General features: G+C 38.3%; 2 protein-coding genes across 2 annotated transcripts; one reads left to right on the top strand and one right to left on the bottom strand.

Moving 5' to 3' along the window:
• LOC139730323 (lengsin-like) lies at positions 1-1,371 on the bottom strand. Its single transcript, XM_071641194.1, has one exon. It carries the CDS (start codon positions 1,369-1,371, stop codon positions 1-3), a length of 1,371 nt encoding a protein of 456 aa, XP_071497295.1.
• A 12,415-nt stretch (positions 1,372-13,786) lies between these two features.
• On the top strand, positions 13,787-23,143 carry LOC139730322 (ankyrin repeat and SOCS box protein 15-like). Its single transcript, XM_071641193.1, has 2 exons — positions 13,787-13,887; positions 21,737-23,143. The coding sequence occupies exon 2, from the start codon at positions 21,737-21,739 to the stop codon at positions 23,141-23,143; it is 1,407 nt and encodes a 468-aa protein (XP_071497294.1). The 5' UTR covers positions 13,787-13,887.
• Positions 23,144-23,633: the final 490 nt, after the last annotated feature.

The following is a 23,633-nucleotide window of genomic DNA, read 5'->3' as shown; positions in this document are numbered from 1 at the left end:
CTAAATGTATTCAAAGTACATTTTGTATTCCCATTTAGGGTCTTGCTTGAGGTGTGCCTTCGAGTATTCCTTCATCTCATGCATCTTGAGTACGGTGAACTCCCGAACGAACTCTTCGCCGAGCGCTGCCCTCATGACGTCATCTTGGGCAAGAGCCTCTAAAGCAGCGTCCATAGTTGACGGCAGGATGGCGGTGTCACCGGGGACGTTGCCGTCCAGATATGCGTTGTTGACCACAGGTTCTGGTGGGACTAGTTCGCGTTGGATGCCGTCGATACCGGCAGCGATCGTCGCTGCGATGGTGAGGTAGGGGTTGCTTCCGCTGGCTCCCATTCTGTTCTCGAGGTAGGTGTCAGGGCCACAAACTTTGGCGCGAATGGCGCACGTACGATTATCAATTCCCCACGTGGCATTGTAAGGCGCAAATGAGTTTGCTTGGAACCTTTTCAGGCAGTTGACTGTTGGAGCCATGATAACGCTAAGGGCTGGAGCATGGGCTAGCAATCCAGCTATCCAATGGCGTCCGGTCTTTGATATACCGGTGGGATGGTTGGCATCATATAGCAAGGGGGTCTGCCGATTAGCATCCCACAACGAGTGACAAATGTGAGCAGAGCTCCCGTTCAGCTCCGGCCACGGTTTGCTCATGAAGCTCGCTACGTATCCCCTTTGCATGGCAACCTCCTTGATGGTTGTTTTGTACGTATGTGCAACATCTCCGGCCTCTATGCCAAATCTTGGCTTGTATGTGATCTCGACTTGGCCGGGACTCTTTTCCGTGTCTATCATTTCAGAGTCAACGCCCACGGCAGGCAGGGCCCGCATCAGGGAACTAATGAGAAGGGGGTCGGTGTAGTTCCGCACGGTGGCGCGAAGGTTGAAGTCCTGCGTCAAAGGCTGTCCGGTCTGACGATTCACGACATAAAATTCGTGTTCGTGCGCGGTCAAAAGGGACAGCCCCATGTTGTACAGTCTCTTCACTTGGTTCCTGGCTAGAGTTCTAGGAAACAGACCCACCGGCTTTCCATCCAAGACTGGCTCAATGATGACCCTGGCCGTATTATCACACCATGGCAGTAAGCGAAAGGTTGACAAGTCGGGTAGCCACAAGGCGTCCGAATACTTGCCGTCAGAGATATACATGGCGTCGGGGACTGGAATACCTTTGCTATCAAGGCCCATGTGAGCAATGGGTATTCCGATGCCTCGAGTTGCTTTGTCCCGGAAGTGACGAGCGGGTACGATCTTTGACCTAGCAATGCCGTGTAGATCGCCAAACTCAAAGCGGACGAATTCGACGTCCTTGTCGTCGATCTCCTTCATTATGTCTTCCAAGCTGACTCCCGCACGGTTTACATCGAGACAAGCCATCTGCACGACAAATAGAAAAGAATGTAAAGATATTAATATGATAATATCTGGCACAACTGATTAACTGTCGGCTGGAGATGAGTAAAAACAACGTTTGGCTACCTTGAAAATGAGCTGTAATTCACTTCAGCTTTCTTTCTATATCAGCAAAATACATTGTTCAAATTGACGAATTCTTGCGTTGCGTTATTCTCTCTTTTTTTATCGCAACTGATTGACGAATTTTCCTTCGTAGACGTAACTAAACACCAGTTATTCGGCGTTTAAGTAGTATTCATGATAAAAGCGTACATACTTGGATTGGACTGCGTTGATGAACACGTCAGTTAGTTGCAATTAAAAAAAAAAAAATATATTGTACCTGCAAAATAATCTTTAAAAAAATAAAGAATTCCTTCGATTTCCTGACCCCAGAACGGCCATCGTGTAGTCACATTTTTTAAAGCAAGAAGTGGGAAAACGATGCAATAAAAACAAACATTATTTTACAACAATGATACGCATGCCGCTTTTGCTTGTTAAAGAACAAATACTAAAGGATATCACAATGCAACGTTTTAACTTTCATTAACGAACCACTCTCGGAGAGATTAAGCCACACAGAGCATTACTGTAAACAGAATATATCTATAGTGTGATTAAGTATATGATTCGAATAGTTTAACAAACAAATTTAGTTTGGAGCATTTGGGTCTTCAACCTAAGAATCGTTAGATAGTTATAGTAATCTTTTTTTTTATTAAGGTTTGATCACCACGTAAAAATGCTTTTGATGTTGATGTTTCTATTTCACACAGAATGTTTATAGTGTGAAAGGCTTTGTAGTGTACTTGCACGACAAGTCTTGACAGCACCAAAAGGAGAAAATAAATGAATAAACACACAGATACAACTTTCTGGTCAGAGAAAGGTAAAGACACACATTAAAGGGATGGTACAGTATTGGTGGAGATGAGAATTGGGCTTTTAACTTTTTGCGACATACCAAGAAAACACTTATGATATAGTACAGAACATACCGGTACCATTTTAAGAGGAATTCAAAGTTTATTTGATGAAAATCGGGTTTGGAATGACTGAAACATCCAAAAACAAGGTAAAACAAAGCGATCGTAATAAAGTGTGTGTCCCACACTTTATTAGAATCGCTCTTTTTTTGATATCTCAGCCATTTCAAAACCAATTTTCATCAAATAAACGTTGAATTCCTCATAGAATTACATGTTCTTTCATATTTCATAAGAGGTTTCTCATTATCTCACCAAAAAAAGTTAGAAACCTGAAATTAGGTCTCAACCAAAACTATACAAGCCCTTTGAGCTTAAAGCAATCACATGAATGAGCACGAAGAAAGTAATGTTAAAAAAAAATGAATTATCCACATTTGCACACTATCTCTCCCTTGACAAATTACTTCTTTCCCACGCTATAATTATGGTAACGCATATTTCATGGAAAGCATTAGCATCAGCAGGGGCAACGACATCACATGGATGGCATCGAATTTCATGCCGTTTTCTTAAAGGAAACCTCCGAATGATTTTCAGATTTTTACATTTGAACAACTATAAATTAGTTATACTGAGGAAAGAGTTTCAGAATTTGTGATAATTGGGATGAAGAATAAGAATATTTTCAAAATTTAGAACAAATTGCAGTGAACAAGGATGATGACATGGCAGAGTCACCATAAGAATGCATGAGTTGGGGCTCAAGGAAACAGAACAAAAGAAGAAGGCATGCATAGATTATACACAGGTGAACTCGCAAGCAAGCGGTATTGTAATGAAATTACACTGCTACATTTCTGAAATATGTGAACCTCCTACGTCATCATCCTTGTTCAGTGTAATTTGTTGAAGGTTTTTCAAAGTATTGTTTCTCTGCTCAAGAACCACAATAAATTCCACAAATCTATACATGGAGTTGTCGATTTATGTACTACATGATGTGAAATTATGAAAATCGTCTGGAATGTTCTTTTATTTACACGGCCAGACTATTCGACTGCACAACATTGATGCAAAATATATACAGAAGTCAAATTGCTGATTGCTGTGGAACTTCCTTTGTTTTTTCTTCTTTTTTATACGAATAATTTATTTGATACCGAAGTGTATCATACGATCTCAAGAAGCTATTTTACAAATGCCCTGGAGTATATTAGAGAAATATGTGATAGATTTTGTTTCATTAATTTGTACACGCATAGAGACTATCTTATGGTATTATGCGTTTCTAAGAACTGACTATTATTATTCTTATACAGAGAGAAACGTAATTGAAATGTCCATTGAATTTTAACTGTCATTACTTTAATCAAAGTGTTCAGCTATCAACCAAACAGAAGCTGACACGTCTATATCGATAATTGGTGATCAAAAATTAAAGATGATTATCGTTTAATGGTGATCCATGCGTTATCTGAAAAAGAAAAAGATACACAGAGTTGGAGACCTAGCCATTGCAAATCACAGGGGCAATTTCTCTCACACAAACAGTTTTCAATGGAAATTAAGGGGAGATGTCAGATCTGAAATTTAATAAACAAGGAAACAAAGAAACAAAAGTAAAGGAAGAACGTCAGTTTCAACGACGACTTTTCGTTCTCAGTATATCCATCTTCACTTGAAAACTCCTTTTCACTGAGTACTCACAATGACCAAAATATGATTGTTCTCTGTACGGAGTCACCCCTTTTTGGGGATGCATCTTTTACAGTGTTAGATTTCCTATGCTCATTTCCAAGTCATTATGAAGCTGATGAGCAAGTTTTTAAATCTTTTTAATGAAAATGAATAATGTTTCTATGAATGATCCCGAAAGGATCAAATGAACGGGGAAAAAATAACCGCAGATTTGACTTACCATTAATTTGATCAAAAAGCACAATTAGAAGAGAACAAGGATTTAATGCAACAATCGAATGAAGAATGAAGATCTGAAGCTGTAAGAGTGAATCAAGCTCCTTCTCGTTCCCCGCAGAATCGTCACCTTTTTCAAGGCGCAGTATCTCCTCGCATTTATAGCTGACTGATGTTGTTACAGCTCATCACAAATATGGAAGTATTGAGACGTGCAAAAAATTAGCCTCCTAGAAAATTGGCGATCTTTGCTTTCCCAGCTGTTTGGTGCCCCCAGAAAAGTTGTCTTTCAAGTTTAGTTCCGTTGCAAGTGATTGGTTGTTTATATTGATCCGCCATCGCCATGTCGACGGAATTCAAAGATGATATTCATTCACGAGAACTAACCACTGCGGTCAGCTGTGACTTTTCCACCGGAAGAGAATGATCGTCCTCGGTGCCCACGGAGGGCGGTAGACAAAGAGATAGAGAAAGAGAGAGAGGGGGAAAAGAAGATGTTGAAAGATTGAGAGAGGGAGAAAAAAAGAAAGAAAGAGAGAGAGGGGGGGGGAGAGGGGGCGGAGCATAGAAGAGGTTGTGACTCAAGAATTGTATAAGATTCAATGGACAATTACACACTTGCGCACGCGCACATAATATTCGGACAAGGAATCATACAGGTAAAATAAAAGGTTGAGAGAGAGGACTGGTAAAAGAGAAATGGGAATAAAGAGTCAAGCGAGGAAGAGGAGGAAACAGACAGCAGAAAGGAAAAGAAAGGAGAAAGTGCAGAGGAGTAGGGAGAGAAAGAAAAATAAAAGCATAACAGAATTGTATGTAGAGCTGTTGATGTATATAATAAAGTTATCTGAATAGCCTCACTAAACAGCGTGTCAGCGCTGATAGACAATACTACATGTTCATTGACGTTAGGAAAAGTAAACAAACAAACAAACATTGATTATTAGGTAACTCAACGACAGAGTGACTTGGATAGAAAAGGGAAGTACCAGTATAAAAAAAAAGGCACTAGAATAAAAAGAAAAGATACGAATCCGGAATCTCAAAACATGGAAGAACTGAAATAATTATGTAATAAAGAGAAACAAAAAGTGCGAGAGAAATGACCCTGAGTCCTCTTTCTCCTCAGGGACGTTATGCTAATCAACGATGATCGCCATAACTAATATAATACATTGAGGACTATCATAGGTTTCAGTCATCTTTAATAATCTCAAAAGAAGCGAAACCAATCGGCCGGAAAATGATTCCGGCAGATGTGACAGTTCACACTCTCCTATTCCTTCTCCACTGATGAAATACCGTCCCTATTTCACATCTGCCCTAACGCGGAGATAGTGTTACTGCGCCAGACACCGTGGATGGGTGCTTCCAAGAATGAACGTGTTGCCTGCATCGGTTGGGTGTTTAAGGGGGCGTGACGTTGGCGATGGCATTTAAAGCATAACGTTTGATTCCAATAATGCACATGAACACGCACACACACACACACACACACACACACACACACACACACACACATACACACACACACACACACACACACACACACACACATATATATATATATATATATATATATATATATATATATATATATATAAGTATTTTGCTTCGTACTCTAGTGGGGTTCGAACCCGCACGTGTGCAACCTCACGGCGCCAGAGACGTCGCCTTTAACCTCTCAGCCATACGTCTCGACAAAAACAAAATACAAAAAGCAAAATACTTATGTATATATAAACACATACAATATGTAGGCCTGAACACCTATAAAGATAGTGCGCAGTACAATGTGCATTATAATGTTTGATGAAACTGCAAAGCAATGTCATGCATAGAATAAATAGAGAAAGTCGATCAAAATCAAATCATAAATATATATATTTACGTATATATATATATTACAGATGATATTATGATAAAGGTGATTTATGATAATAACAATAATGATACCAGTATTTATATAGCGCCTTTGCAAAATAGATGAAAACACTCTCACAACTACAACAAAATACAAGAAATCACCAATATATTTACTAAACTAAACAAAAGAGCAAAAACAAAACAAAACAAAAGATAACATTAAGCTTGATGTGATCACTAACCTCTGGAATTGAATAAAAACTAAGAATAAGTTTTACTTCTGGAATATTTGATTTTTTTTTTACTTTTTATTTATCTATACATTAATTTCAAATTGATTTTTTTTTCTTTACTTGATCTGTGTTAACTGTTGACTGGATATTGAGGTATGGGAAGGAAGAGACTGTTTCAGGACTATGGTGCTGCAACAGTGAAGGCGCGATGTCTGGCTGTTGTTCAGGCTCACAATATACAATTTGGTATAATCATTTACAACACAAAATTTTGAATTTGGAATCAATGAAGCGCTCGATGACTCATTCACAACTGATTCAGAATCTTAATACGTTGATGGAAAGGGCGTATAATTACTTTAGAGGCAGAGATTGAAATGGGCACGGAGGTGGAATCGCTCTTTATATCTTATTTTAACTGCGAGAAAGTATGCATGATTGATTCCTGCGATTCTCTGAAAAACGTATCAAAATTTGTTCTAATTTCTGCTTACTGGTAATAATACTCCGAGGAGAGTTCATTCTACTATTTGTCTGTGTGTAATTATAGATGAAGAAGTGTGGTCGTCCAGTTATGAAAAAAAAAAAGAATATGGTTAAAGCAGCATGACGAAATGTCAAAAGAGAAAGCACTCTTTGCCGCAGAAGTCTCTATTATTCCATACAACCCATACCAGGGCTTCCTCAGTTTGAAAATTAACGTTCTGTTGTTTGATCGCATCAGTTCTAATTTCAAACGAACACTACAAAGTGAACACCAATGGTTATTGTGAATCATAATTTTGATACTTCATTATGCTGAATTATCCGATAATTTGGAATGGTAGACCTCAGATTAGTGGTTTAGAATCTAATGGCATTATTTAATGTATGAAATTGTGCACTGAGTTTCGCCCGCTTCCGGCTTCAACGGAAATTGGGTGATCATAAGAAATACATTGGTCTTTGTATTATAGGCAAACTACAGGATTTTACTTAACAACCCTGCAGGAAGATTCCCATTCTCCCTTTTATAGCTACGCGGAATTCAACAAACCATGCATTACGATCTTCCCCTTTCTTTTCTGTCGTTAAAGTCATAAATGTTACAATGTTTACATGTTAAAGCCGCATTCCTGGTGGTTAATTGGATTAGCCTAATCAAATTTTATATCACAACTGTGTATGCAACTTCGTGAAATTAATCATCAAATTCTATATTTTGTTTCTTCCTATATGTCCTTCGCTGTCTGGAACACCGTTTTTTAGTTGAATGGGATTCCAATCATTATTAGAATCTATTAAAAAATCGATAATGAATCAATGAATAAAACAGAAGAGCTACATAAATTTCATCGACAAAAGAACCTTTATCCGTAAAAAAAAAAATCGTCTTTACAACGTATTAGAGAATTGAATCGAATCGAATTGAATTGAATTGTATTGAACTGATTTGTCGTAATTCCCAACAAATACAATACGTATCACTGGACACAAACGCACACACACACACACACACACACACACAGTAACACACACACATACATACGCACACACACACATACATACACACACACAAATCATTAGAAAACAATTCAAAATAACTACTTACGCAAAGTAGGTGCAATTATATATTTTGAATAGATAAATTCACAAGGGATAGCATGTATGACCGACCAAAGCTTTAAGTCCATAACAAAATAACAAAAATAATCAATTGCTTCGGTTGATAGTGTCCTTCAATAGTGATAGTAAAAATGCTTGAAACCATGTAGGCAGGGTAATTACAGACTTCAGAATGTGATTTCACGTTCAGCGAAGCAAGACAAACATGAATGTTGTCCTGAATATTTGTATGAATCAACCAGTTCCACACGATAAAAATGTAGTACCCATAGAATTATATGCCAGACATATCAAATCCCCAAAGGCAATAAGTAAAATGTAAATGCATGGCAATGACTGACAATTAATTTCTTCATTGCTGTGGGATAAACATTCATGCATGTTGTCTTACTGCATCATAATTCCCTTGATTTGTGGAGGAATGCTTGTAACCACCCAAAAATATTGTGGTTAATATTGCAATTTCGGAGGGAAAACCGCGAAGAGCGTAGGTGGGTGTCAGGAGAGAAATTTATCTTTGATTTTGCCGGTGAAGTGAAATCGAATTTGTTTGAGTTTGTAAAAGATTTAGAGCTTTAAAGTTGTCCTAGAAAGCCACTAGGTCAAACTGCAAGAGATTGACTGTCTGGAAATTTATATTAAATGAGACAAAGTAAAAGTTAAAGAATAAACTGGCATAGCAACAGCATGTCTAGATCAGTCAAAGTCAGACAGGGCAGTCACATGAAATGAGACAAAGCAAAAGTTAAAGAAATAGCATGGCAACAGCATCCCCGGTTTGTAATATTATGTATTAACTCAGACTATAGAAATTGAGTGAATAGAGGTGTTATGTAATAGCTCCCATCCAGGTGGTGGCTAGGAATGTTCTCTAGCTCAGTCGAGACTCAGCTATGTCAGTGTCACTAGGGTGTTGGTTGTAGTTTATTGTTCACAAGTTCATGAGTAAAGATGTTATGTAACAGCAGTCTAGACGATGGCTAGACATATTGTGTAGAGTTTCAATAGGGCTATATTTAAGCATGATGATTGGATGATCCTTTTTGTGTAGAAAAGGCAGGAAAAAGCAAGTGTATGGGAGTGTAAGGGACTTTAGTGTTAATCTCTATGGTTAGGGAAGCTAATAAAAAGCTCAGTAATGTAGAGGATCGAGGAGAAATACTTTGATCAGACATCCAGCATAGATCTCCGCTTAGGCAGCAGTCGTTTTTCTGGGGGTTTTCTACGTCGGTGAGATGCGAGCTCCAGCTGCCGATAAAACTGAACTCGGGCAGTTATGATCCGAACTTTGGAACGGAGCTCAATCTCAATTTGCCTGCTCGCCGTCGTTTGAGCTCGGGCATCGCAGATCAAGGCATGAGTCTGCGTGGTAGCAGGGACTAGTGAAGGCCGAGGAGCTGAAAGGACCGCCGATAGGGTAGCGTCTAGCTGAGTGGCCAAGTCAAGGGGTGCTTCCAAGAGACAAGCCAAGCGACTGTGCCGAGGTCGACGACGAGGGTATCGGACATCGATGACGACTGAGCCAAGCTGAGGGGATCACCAGTTCAGGTCATCCAAGATAACTTAAGTTATGTATTTGTGATTTGTTTCATATTACGTTTTATGCTCAATGTATTGTTATGAACGAGAAAGCTGCAAAGATTTGAAAGATTAAACTCGAACATAACTGTATACGAACAGTTTGAATTTCCATTATTTCGGTGTCAGAGTAGCAGAGAGAGAAAAAAAAGTCACTCACGTGACAGTGGGCATCACTCACCGAAGCTGCCTCGACCCAGCAGCGCGCTGGCGTCACCATGCCAGGAGATTTCATTTCTTACCATAGGTGGCGCTGTTGAATTAAGTGTAACATGGACATTGTATCAGCATTGCCATTGGACATTGCGGAAGCACGGTATCCAGTGGCCTCTAATACATTAACAAGAGTAAATGAGTAGTCCAAGGTGAATGGACAGCCGCTGCATTGTTTCCATGACGATCGTAGGTCGTATGAGATGCCTCGTATGTCTAGAACATCTCTTTATAATGCTCCTCGTTATGGAGAGCGATCCTATGACTTTCACATACTCCTTAAGGCAGGATGTCGATGTCTTAATTGATTGATTGAAAAGGTCTTTATGAAAAAAAAAAATCTGACTGGCGACCAAAGGTCGAATAGCACAGATGTACATCTCATTATACAAAAATATACATTGGCATAGGAGGAATAATTTCATAACCATAAGTATAACAATCATCACATTCAAACACACATGCAATTAATACAATTAATGTAACTCTAAAAATTAATACTGGAATTTGGGGCACATCAATCCAACCAAAGGCAAACAAACTGGGAGGGCACTGTGCTATAATAAGTATGGCTCAGATATGATGTCACCCAGGTGATGTCACCTCACGACTATCCCATTAGTCTGTGGACAGAAATATCACTGGAATCATGTTGTTTATGGTAATAATTTAACTTCAGTTTCTCCTTCCTAAAGCTCATTGTTGCATGGCTAGCATGCATAGTGTGATGCAATGAATACCTGTTATTCTCACTGGTATTAAAGGCATTATTTACCATTCGCAGATGAAACAAAAACCCAGCTTGAATACTTCAAAATGTGAGTTAGGAATAGAAAACAACCAATGAATTTTAAGCATTGTTAAATAAAGAAAATGTGAACAGTAATTATGATAAAATCGTTTCCAGAATAAACTGTATACAGTCTTTTAATCAATGCTCCCCCCCCCCCAAAAAAAAGGAAGACATTTAGTGAAGACCCGTGTACAGTTTCATGGAGACTTGTGAGTTCATGAGTGTGAGTTTGTGGTTGCGATTGGCATCACTGATTTGTCGGGGGAAATGGAGAAACTGATAATTGGGATAACTAATCTAATTTTCAGTACCACTGTGATGACACATCTCGAATTCTGTTCCTCCGAGTTTGCTCTATTTGTGTACGGCCGACGTAAACGTGATGTAGAGTAAATGTTAAACATCTAAATGGGTCATAGTTATGTTAATCCCAACATTCACTGTACATGATGTTACATTTTCGCCTCTGAATTACACCCCCTCTGCTTTGGATGTGAAAATTTGTGTAAATGAAAGACTTTTTCTTTTTGTCTTTCATGTAGATCAACGCTAATCCCTCTTTCAAAGGTTGTCATTGAACTTTCACTTTTCAACTATCAATTCAAACCTTATGTCACATGAATTCTTTTAAATGCAATTATTTACAAAGTCAATGTAACAAAAAAATAAAATATAGATTATGAACATACATTCACGTGAAAGTGGACAAGGAATACAGGCAAATGCATAACCCATACATAATAGTTTAAACTATTAGAACAAAATCATTGTGTTTTGACCTATTTTATTCTATTTTTGTTTTGATTTGTTTGTTTGTTTGTTGTTTTGTTGTGGGAAGAGGCTCACGCTAAAGGCAAGCTCGTATAAAGAGATGTGAGCTACTCAACTATGGTTGGAAGTACAGAAGAAATAAGGTATAATATATTGGGCACACACAGAAGCACACACTCACACACACGCACACACGCGCACGCACACAAACACACACAAACACACACACACACACACACACACATGATCGAGGAAACAAAGACAACAGGACAAAAGAGCAAGAAACATCAGGAAGGGCACTTTTAGAGAAAAGAAGGGACTGATTGAGAGGAAGCAGGCGTGTGTCCGCAGCACATCTCAGGCAATTACCGAACACTATCCACTGGCAAGGGTACAGTTCTGACAATAACAAAAAATCATACAAATAAGCGGATAAAACAAAACAAAGACATATCACATCAAGTCACAAATAATCAGATTCGAGTCACATAACATTGTTTCTAAATGTCAGTTCATCAGAAGAGCGTTCAATTTGATGAAGATCTGTTTGTGAGTTGATAGGGCATAGCGAGCTAATGACATCTGAAACACCTAATTTGCACAATGCGAAGACAAATCTGCTTGTTTCAAGTTGTTCTAGAAAATACGAGTAACTTTAGCATGGGGAAGAGTTTCTCTATTAGCTGTATTTAGGAGATAAGAACCTCGGATAAACGAGGATGTAAAAAAGGGGGGAAATCACCTTCGTAGAAATTGTCCGAAGGGAATTAACCTTTCTTCTCACCAAAGCCCCAAACGGCACTTAAAGAAATTGACACGTCACCGGTATATTCATTTCAATTCAACAGAGACTGGAATTTTGACATATTGATCTTCCTTATATTCCACTCGGATTTGTCTTTTTGAAAGGTTACGGTAGCTAATTGCTTACTTTGACAATGGCTTAACCTCGAATTGTCGCCTGAAGGCTTGTTCACGGAATATGTAATTCCCAATCGCGTGAAAGCTTAGCAATACGCAAGACAATTCCATTAACCGTAGGTGATGAATGAGGTTGTGGTACCATACCATCAGTGGTACATCTTGTTGCCATTGGTAATACACAGATAAAGCACATCAAAATTCGACCCTTCAGCGACGTCACGTACGCTCTCCCTATTCCTTTCGCTGCTTCCCTAATATTCCCATGTTACATTGTGACCTTTGTCTGCATCTAACCTTCAGCTGCCTGTCTCTCTTTCCTCTCCCTTCTCTTTGTCTCTCCATCTCCACCTCTGTCTCTCTTTTCATCTTTCTCTCACTCTCTGTCTCTCTGTATTAAATGGACCAATTACAGCATCGCGTCCACTTAATTGGCTTAGCGTTCACTAAAAGAAGTTGCTTTAAGAACTCTCATATCATGTTTTACATGATAAATTTACATACTTCACTCATGTCACTAATCGCTTCTACCGAGAATTTTGAAATGCTATCAAATACTGATGGTGCATTAGTCTTTGGGCCCAGCAACATAGAGAAGGAAGAAGATAAATAGTTTCCGCCCTCTATCCTGCAGGGTTGTTATGTTTGGAATTGTTTTGTTAACAACTGAGAATTAAGAAATTTCAGAGCAAAAATAGGACAGGCTGCAACTTCAAAGAAATGCTGGTATTATGTATTCTTTCCATCGGCTATGTCAGATAGCAAAGTATTATGGAATATTCTTTGAATCCATAGGGACTAAAACAGAATAGATCATACAAGCAGTATTAAAGTGCAAAAAAAGATTCACTAAAGCATAATGATTATACTTATAGGGTTTTTTTTTTCAAACAAATGAGGCAATTCCGGCTATAAGGATTATTTTTAACTATTTTTGTTAGCCCCTCCCTTTTTCATCTTACAGTGAACTTGGGCTTGGTTATTTCACGAGTTGATCAACGTTTACTTTTATAATGCCAGGAATCCGGGTAGGGGACAGAGAAGGACTTTAGAAACATTCGTATACTTTATGAACTATGCTGTTTTGATGGTTATGAATACATGTTTTTGTGTGTATTGTCCATATATGCAGAACCTCCACGAACAACAGCTACTCACTGATGGAGCCATCCTGTGAAAATAAGACTAATAGATAAATAAATAAAACAAATATATAAAAATAAATGAATAAATGAATGAATGAGTAAATAAATAAATAGATAAATACATAAATAAATAAATAGATAAATAATTAAAAAATAAATAGATAAATAAATAAATGAAACAACACTTCGCCTGCCCATTCTACAATTTCGGTTCAAGCATCCAAGCCAGTAAAGCAGCTCTAGGAAGCCGCGTGGTGAGAACGGGGCAATGATCCGCCGATATCGATGAACATGCTTACCTCTTCATCCTCGTTTGTAACGCACTAACCTCTCCTTCTCGGCGAGCTTTACCTCAAAAGGAGATACAATGCGCATCGTCGGAGGGCTGACGAACAAACATGTTATACGATGCAGTCTCCTCCACCAGGGCATCCCTGTGGCAAAACGTATGTATACACCAATAGCACTGTGACGCAGCTAGCTTGTGTGTGTTTCTTGTTTCAACACCTCGTGCACAGCTACAGAAGGTAAATTGTGTGATTGCCTGCAGATTCTGAACTAATATAGATTTATGGTTTTTGAGGGTGATGGTTTCTGAAAACATTAAGATGCTTGGTGATTTTGGTTATCAATAGAGTATAGTCACCTGCCATTGACTGGTGTATGATAACAACTTGATTCGTCACCCGTCCTATGATACTTTACACAACCTACAATACTAAAAGGAGGGTACCAGGATAGAGCTAGCTTGTACTGTCGATAAGGTCTAGCCATAGCACAAAAACTTTGCTGTTCATTCTGCGGATTTATGGGTCGATTTGGAGTATTACTCAAGTGGAAATAAGTAATGGGAAAAAAAGACTGGAAAAAATTTCAGGTTTGTTATGGTTATCAAACTTGTTATCATGACATGTGACTAATACTTCTAATACTCTGTAAGCCGTTCGTTTTGCCTTTGTAATTCCAATACTACATGATTTGGTAGCAGAATATCTTTGTTATAGCATGTGTATTTGTAATGATTATGGTGCAGAAGTTCAAGGACAAGTCCATCTTCATGTACATGTGGATTGAGTGAAGGCAACAATATCAGTAGGACACATCAGTGAAAGTTTGGGGGAAATCGGACAATCCGTTCTAAAGTTATGAATTTTTTAATATCTGCGCAGTCACTGCTTGATGAGAAGACTATCACAGTGTATGATGTCACATGCGTACAACAATATAAGTAAAATAAAAAGAGAATTTCACAAAACTTTACATTTTGATTAAAGTGCACATTTCTTCGACTTGTTACTGACGTATGTTACGGGTAATATTATTCCCCTTGCCTTCTGAAAGAGAGAAGTCAAGTGTTCTTTTGTTACGCGAGCAAGTGAAAATATGTTGAATTTTCTATATACTTTCTTTTTGTCGCTGTACACGTGTGACATCACAAGCTATAGTAGTCTTCATCCAGTGGTGACTGAGCAGAAACTTCAAAAATTCATAACTTTTGAACGGATTGTCCGATTTTCCTCAAACTCCCACTGATGTGTTCTGCTAATATTGCTGCATTCACAAAACCCACATGTCTATGAAGGTGAACTTGTCCTTTAATATCACGAACATCTTATAGGCAGTGATAGGACGTATGTCCGAGTTCACACCGCCATGTAGGCTATATCAGAGCCCAGTACATTGATTATCATATCAAAGGCCTGGTAGCGTGGAGATACCATGGAATGGGAAGGCTGCCCCGGCTCTGATATATTCGAAAATCCCCTCAACGAATCGTGTGCAGCTTTTATATTTATATAACCTTTATCACTGTTCTCTTTGTAAGTTGACACACAGCTGAAGAATCTGACTATAACCGGGGGGCCAAAAGCTAAAAACAGAGGTCGAGTTGCACTCTCTCTACAAACTAAGTAGACCATGCTTATTTTCAAGTTTTTATTGTAACAAACAACATTCCACTGGTCTACCTCAAAAAATTTGTTGCGAAAGCCTCCAAATCCAAGATGGCGTCCAAGATGGCCGCCATATTTACCGAATTTGTTATTTGAAAGATACAATTTGATTGAAAGATCAGATTTCAACAAATGTGATGTCATATGAAAGAGAATAAAATTTTCTACAAGTTGATACCATATTTGTGGGTTATTGTGATAAGTGGATTGAGATTTTAAGGAAAAAACATTCATTTTTTGATATTTTTCTGAAAAAAGGAAAATCATGAAAATGCTTGATTCAGCATAAATCACAGAAAAACTGAAGGATTATCTTGAAACGTTTCAAGAATTTTGTTTGACATATAATTAATATTCGGAGAAAATTAGGGGTCAGTACCATTTTTGGTTCAGGAGTTATAATGTCTCAAACTTGAAAACTCATTATGTAAAAATGGCCACTTTAGTTGTGACAATACCTTGTTGGTCGTAAAAAGAGCCTGCGCGCGCCAAGACTACTACACGCACCACTGACACTGGCGCTTGTAGCAGTGCCAGTGGTGCGTGTAGTAGTCTTGGCAAACGCAGACATTTTCTTTGACAAACAAGGGTTTGTGCCTGCAAACTAACTTTTCATACCAAGTGGTAGCTCAGGTGACGCTGATTGCTATTATTTCAAAGTAGATTGTTCTGAAGCAGATGAGATGAAGCAAAATTATCTTTCAAATAGAGGTAGAAGCTTGAAACAACCTTGCTATAGAAAGTTTAAAACAAAATCTGGATCAATCACTCAAAAAATTCAAGATTGCAGGCCATCAAAGCTGACATAGTGTATAAAATTGCGCCAAAGTAAATGTATTATTTCGTTTTTGATACAATTTTGTCTGTTGTGCTATCTTAAACCGTCGTAGGTTTTTATGGACACATTTTTAGAACCAGTGATATTCTACTCTCCGAAAAAGAAAAAAAAAAAACCCAAATCGAGTGGAAGTTTTTGCTTTTGATGTGAGGAGTGAATAACAAGAAAACGGTGAATTTAGAGTGAAATTGGAGTGACTTTTGAGTGAAAATGTTCATTCACTCATTTTAGAGTGACCTTAATAGGCAGGGCTCCACACTAACTTTTATTTTTGGTGGCCCAAAGGCAAATATCCGATCTTTTTTGGTGGCCCGATCAGGCCACCTATGTTCTTCATTTCTGACATTTTGCTGGCCCGACGTGCGTTTTTGGTGGCCCCGGGCCACCGGACCACCGTTAGTGTCGAGCCCTGCCTTAGGGATCACTTGTCACTCTTCGAGTGATTCCCGAGGTCACTCTAAAATGAATGAAAATGAACATTTTCACTCTCGAGTGATCCTGATATCTAATATGGGAAAGCATGGCATAAGCTCAGATCAATTGTGACACTATAACCCACATGAAATCAGCTTAAAAACAATGTAAGAAAAATCTGGTAACAGAAAATACAGTTTCAGCATGCTTATTTGTAAATGTGAATATCCAGCACGAATAATCAATTTGGACAATTTTATTCGAACAATATACTGAAAAGTAATTTCGCACAACACATTTCGCACAACAAAGTTGAGAAATTGCCGCCATGTCGGATTTTTTTTTTTTTTTTTTTTTTTGGGGGGGGGGGTTCGGATCAGAAGGGCTTTCAAGGACATCTACGGATCAGACATTATTACACATATACCATCATCATTCAGGCGTTTCTACAACAGCAGAGTAACATACAAGTAAAATAGCATATCTTTGATACAGAAGCATTTCTTTTTTTATCAAAGATTGGGCCTTATGCCCTAACAGTGGAATGAGCTCCACCCCCCCCCCCCCCCCCAAAAAAAAAAAAAACAAAGAAAAAAAAAAAGACCCCCAATATGGTTTACACTAGCACAATATCGTTCGGATGTATAGGAACATGTAATAGACAGCAATATAAGAAGATTAAAAAAATATATCAAATTATAAGTTATAAGTTGAGATTTAACTTTGACGCAACACACTAAAGGTATTCTACTATTGGGAGAGATATCACATTTATATGTGCAGGTTATTGTATTACAAAACATTCTACCATGTAAAAAAATTATAATAAAGCCTAAAACATACGGAGATATCACCATTGCTTTTCAAGAAACCATAGCCATAACTGTTGACAATTTAGTATATAAAAAAACATTCTTATCAGATCTATTTAGTATATCTAACAATATTTAGCATTAATTATACTGATTTCAGTTTGTACATTAGTTGTTCTATCCCTAACTCACAGTTTAGAACTAGTTTGAGGAATTAAGTAAAGCTGGGCTTTTGTTTTATGTGCACTAATGGTAAACAATGCCTTGAACGACAACCTCGATTAATTACCGCCATCTTGAATTTTGTGTGGATACTATTTTTATCGCTAAATATTACACATTGGCAAAATTTGTGCCAAATTTCAAGCTCCTATCTCTTTTTGGAAAATATTTTCTGTTCAATTTTATCTGCCTCAGAACAATCTACTATGATGAAATGCTACAGTAATAGCGATCAGCGTCACCTACCACTTGGCATGAAAAGTTAGTTTGCAGGTACTTGCAAGTCACTAGACCGTTACAGTATTACATGTGACCATGTAAACACATTGTATGCAAAATTTATAATGTATAAATGTAATTTTTTCAAGTTTTAGACGTTAACTTGTCAATAGTGTATGATATTGCCTGTAATTCCAGAAATATGAATTATGTCTCAATCTCAGTAAATCTCAATCTCAATCGCAGGTTTCAAAATAATTCTTCAGTTCTTCTTTGATAAATACTAAATCATGTATTTTCACATTTCTTCCTTTTTTCAAAACAATATAAAGATATGGATCCCCCCCCCCCAATTTATCACAATACACAGCTAAAGTGGCATCAACTTTTAGGAAGTTTTACTCTCCTTCATATGACATCAAATGTGTTGCAATCCAATGTCTCTATCAAATTTTATGTTTGAAATGTTAACTTCAATAAAAATGGCGGCCCTATTGGACCGCATCTGCACTTTGGAGGTTTTTGCAACAAATCTATTGAGGTGTACTTACGGAACATTGCTTAGTATGCTTAATATTATGTATGGTCTTGTTTATAGAGAGAGTGGAATTCGAAAAGTAAGCACGATCTTGGATTTGACCCTCTGTGACGTCTTTGGGAACAGATGCGTGTAAATGCATATTATGTAAAATGGGATTTCAAGTTTGAGACATTATAACTCCTGAACCAAATACAATACTGACCTCTAATTTTCTCCAAATATTGATTATATGGGAAAGATGTTAATTTCTGCATGGTTTTCATAAACATTTTTAATTTAATTTTTTTAACTTTTTAGAGAAATATTCATGGTGCATTCTGAAAAAAATGTCTCCGTAAAAACCTAAGATGGTTTGGAATAGCATTAAAATGTTCAGAATATATAAAAACCACATAAATAGACAGCAAAACAGACAAAATTGTATCAAAATCGAAATGATACATTTACTTTGGCGCAATACACTATGTCAGCTTTGATGGCCTGCAATCTTGAATTTTTTGAGTGATTGATCCAGATTTTGTTTGAAACTTTCTATAGCAAGGTTGTCTCAAGCTTCTACCTCTATTTGAAAGATATTTTTGCTTCATCTCATCTGCTTCAGAACAATCTACTTTGAAATGATAGCAATCAGCGTCACCTGAGCTACCACTTGGTATGAAAAGTTAGTTTGCAGGCACAAACCCTTGTTTGTCAAAGAAAATGTCTGCGTTTGCCAAGACTACTACACGCACCACTGGCACTGCTACAAGCGCCAGTGTCAGTGGTGCATGTAGTAGTCTTGGCGCGCGCAGGCTCTTTTTACGACCAACAAGGTATTGTCACAACTAAAGTGGCCATTTTTACATAGTGAGTTTTCAAGTTTGAGAAATTATAACTCCTGAACCAAACAAGGTACTGACCCCTAATTTTCTCCGAATATTAATTGTATGTCAAACAAAATTCTTGAAACGTTTCAAGATAATCCTTCAGTCTTTCTGTGATTTATGCTGAATCAAGCATTTTCATGATTTTCCTTTTTTCAGAAAAATATCAAAAAATGAGTGTTTTTTCCTTAAAATCTCAATCCACTTATCACAATAACCCACAAAAATGGTATCAACTTGTAGAAAATTTTATTCTCTTTCATATGACATCACATTTGTTGAAATCTGATCTTTCAATCAAATTGTATCTTTCAAATAACAAATTCGGTAAATATGGCGGCCATCTTGGACGCCATCTTGGATTTGGAGGCTTTCGCAACAAATTTTTTGAGGTAGACCAGTGGAATGTTGTTTGTTACAATAAAAACTTGAAAATAAGCATGGTCCACTTAGTTTGTAGAGAGAGTGCAACTCACTCGTTAAGTAAGCGACTTTTTGGGGTTTGGCCCTCCGGTTAAGAGTCGAACGTTATTATACCGAAGCGCGTATACGCCCGCACATATTCGCTGACGGGCACTATTCGTGGTTTTCGAATGTACCCCGGTGGACAGTGAATGGAGATCGATTCCCCCATGCTACTGGGGTCTTTAAAGGGGATGGCTAGTAACCGATCAGTGGGAATCAGTGGAAATGCTGAGGGATGATTGTTCCAATCCTTGTGGGATTCATTTAAGATTACATTATATATCTACTGTTGTGTGAAAATTATTTGCTGCAGAATGGTCTCATATTCAAGTAATGTGCAGATTAATGCCCCGTCACTGACCAGGCACGCTAACCTGGAAACATTAAACTGCACATTACTTGAATATGAGACCATTTTGCAGCAAACACTTTTCACACAACAATAGATATATAATGCACTCTTAAATGAATCCCACAAGGATTGGAACAATCATTCTCCAGCATTCCCACTGATTCCCACTGATCAGTTACTAGCCATCCCCTTTAAACAACAGTAGGAGCAATAAAAAATAGATAAGTAAATAAAGGACAATAAAGATAGAGATCAAAAAATAGAGTTGAAGGTTAATGTAAAGGCTTTGATAGTAGGATGAACTTTATGCAAGTAAAGATGTAAAGTATACACCAACAATTTTCCGTCTTTTTCCTTCTACTCGACTGCCGTGTATGAAACTTGCACAGGAATTTAAAGCCACGATCGCTTACACTAACACGACAGCCTGTACAATTCTACACTATCCTGTAGTGAAAGCCTCTGCCCGACAAGTACACGTCAATATATTTAAAAAGATAATAGTGCATGTTGAGATATGATAGACATCAGAAAATAAAACAAGGTAAAATGCACATAAATAACTAAAACAGCTAATGATGGAGGTTCTTTCAAGCCTCTCCAGTTCAGTTTTCAAACTGCTCCTCACCTTCCCAACAATTACCATGTATTTCTCTCCCTCTCTGTCTGTACGTCTCTCTATCTCTATCCGTCTCTCTGTCTGTTTGTCTGTCTGTCTGTTTCTTTCCCTGTCTGCGTTCTAGTCCTCTGGTTTCTGTTTTAATTACTCGCATTCTTTCCATTTTGGTACTCTCTGTCACGTCCGCCCTTTGCACGTGATTGTATGCGTTTATCTGCGTTGGAAACGAGAGTTTAAAGTCCTGTTTGTGATATATATATATACATATATATATATATATATATATATATATATATATCATGTTTGTGGTATATATATATTACAATATATTACAATATTGTAATATTGTAATATATTACAATATGTGTTATATATGACAAATACACACAATATATATATATATATATGTGTGTGTGTGTGTGTGTGTATACATACTCCTGAAGAAGACGTAGGACAACGAGAATTTGAGTCGAATAAACTCATGCTTTATTGGCCAAAAATGCATTACCAGTTTGTTTCTTCATTATATATATTTATGTATAATTGTATATAAACATTACACAAAATGTTACACAAAGGAAGACTTTAAACTCAAATATGTTATATACACATTCATATGATTATATAATCATAATTATGTGTCTGTCTCCATTTGTATACTATCGTAATCCTTGCGGAATCTGTATACTCTGTCATGCATCGTCTACAACATTGTACATATCATAATTATGTCAACAGCATCATTCTTTGATTTGAACTGATATGACTATAAAGTTAAAGTTTAAAAAAACATTTCATACAGAAACATATCACGACATGATAGAAATTGTCTCTAGATTGTCTGATGTATAGAAACGTAGATTCAAATAGAGTATTAAGTATAGTGTAATTATATAAGTATATGATAATATGTAATATGTAGAAGTAATTTAAAAAGAGATTATATTTCACTTCTGGTTATATATATAGCATGAAATCCTTTCGCCTGCAGCTTGTATTCAGAACACTTGATTTTTGTTCATATTTTCGCTGCTTAACTCTATCATCATGCAGTTTCATTTTACTTTTGGTCTCCTAAGATGCCGATTCAAGATGTCATCAACGCTATCACTGACGGCTCGACTATCGAAGAAATCAAACAGCTTTTTGAGCTATCCCGCATCGACATTAACGAACCTGTCGGGGAGCTAAGCTTACGTGCACTCCATCACGCAGTCTTCAAGGATCGAGGCGACTGTGTCAAACTTTTCCAAGAAAAAGGTTGTGACGTCGACGCTCGAGATCAATGCGGATTTACGCCGCTCCACGTCGCAGCGCGCTACAATCGCGCAGCATTGGCCAATGAGCTGATAGGCATGGGCGCGCAGGTCGACGCTAAGGATTCCTCAGACTGCGCACCGCTGCATCTGGCGCTTCAGAAGGGTTATTGCGAGTGCGCGGCCGTTCTCCTGCAGCACGGCGCTGAGCCCAACGCATTTCATAAGAGCATCGGATACGAGATTCACGCGTTGCCGGGTATACATGCAGATTGTCTGGAGTTGTTACTTCGCTACGGCGCTGATCCGAACGTGCGAGACACCGCCGGCCTGGTGCCTCTCCATCATGCTACTCGGGCAAAGAATACTCTCTTTGCCTACATTTTGCTGAAGAATGGTGCCGATCCGGATGTTGCCACACAGGTCGAACACTCTCACCTCCACGGACAAACTGCATTACAGATGGCGGTGTACAGCAATGCAAAAGCCATTGTGGAATTGCTGCTACTCTATGGTGCCGACGCCAACTGTAAAGATGGTCTCCTAAACTCGCCGCTACATCACGCTGCATCTCGAGGAAACCTTGAGATTGCAACGATGTTGATCGCAAACGGCGCCATCGTGACTTCACGCAACTCGCTCCGATACCATCCACTGCATCGCGCATGCTCGTCTGGCGCTGATCCAGCAATGCTCAAGCTACTGCTTAACAACGGCGCGTTCGTGAACTCGACAACAACTCTCATGGACACTCCAGTGAAATGTGTGCTCGTGCACTGGCAGAAAGCCATCGACGAAGACGGCGACAACCCCACGAGAGGGGACGTCGATATAGCTAATAGGCTGAAGGAAATTGACGATAAATGCTTTCAACAGATTCTCACGCTCCTAGACTACGGTGCGCGCATCACAATCAGCATTCGACCCTTAGATCCTTTCAGTGTGCTTTCGAGCTTTTCACTCCTTGTCAATTTGCAGCGCACACGTAGTTTGCTCCTCGAGGCGTCGGTTGATACGAGGCTTCGGACACCCAAGGGTGACGTACCCGTAGAATACGTGAGACCCGATTTGGAGGATGTTGCCATCGTAGCGGCTAACCCGATCTCACTGCGCAATGCGTGCAGACGAGTCATAAGAAAAGTACTCGGAAAACAGAACCTCCCAAATGCTTTGAAAGATTTGCAATTGCCCCAAAGCTTGGTTTCGTATCTTGTATTTAGGTCACTATAGGTATGGGATAGGATCCTTTGGTCATGGGTATATTTGCGTATGATCGACCTTAAAGAACGCAGAACTTTCAAAATCGTCTGAGATAAAGGGAACTATTTCATGTAAACGTTATGGTTAGTTCTCAGAGCACAGGCAGTGGATGTGTAATTCAATTGATACAAACTCACTTCAACAATAAGCACAATAAATGATCCGGCTTTGGGGCATCTGGTACTGAACTGAAGGCAACAAGAGTTCTATCTTAAGACTGGTTTTATCTCCGCGGGTATCCGTTGTATTTCGTAACACTTTCTCTTTTATCCCCCTTGGTAATGTGAAAATGTGATTTTGAGGAACAGAGAAAAGTAAACAAAATATACAAATTATATTGAATGTCAGACTGTCAATACACTGACATACATAAACTTGTCAGATGTTACAAAGACAAACTGTTTTAGCCTCAATCTTAAAGGTTACATGAACTTAATCAGGTCTAATATTTTACAGTAGA

The sequence above is a fragment of the Diadema antillarum genome, unplaced genomic scaffold, assembly GCF_040938485.1.
Source record: "Diadema antillarum isolate AM-2024a unplaced genomic scaffold, OU_Dant_1.0 seq00000301_RagTag, whole genome shotgun sequence".
Taxonomy (NCBI): domain Eukaryota; kingdom Metazoa; phylum Echinodermata; class Echinoidea; order Diadematoida; family Diadematidae; genus Diadema; species Diadema antillarum.
The sequence above is the reverse complement of the archived record's forward strand: the minus strand, read 5'-3'. Positions and strand labels throughout refer to the sequence as shown.

Excerpts from the sequence above, each read along its gene's own strand:
- LOC139730323 (XM_071641194.1), bottom strand. The coding sequence starts at position 1,371 with ATGGCTTGTCTCGATGTAAACCGTGCGGGAGTCAGCTTGGAAGACATA.
- LOC139730322 (XM_071641193.1), top strand. The coding sequence starts at position 21,737 with ATGCCGATTCAAGATGTCATCAACGCTATCACTGACGGCTCGACTATC.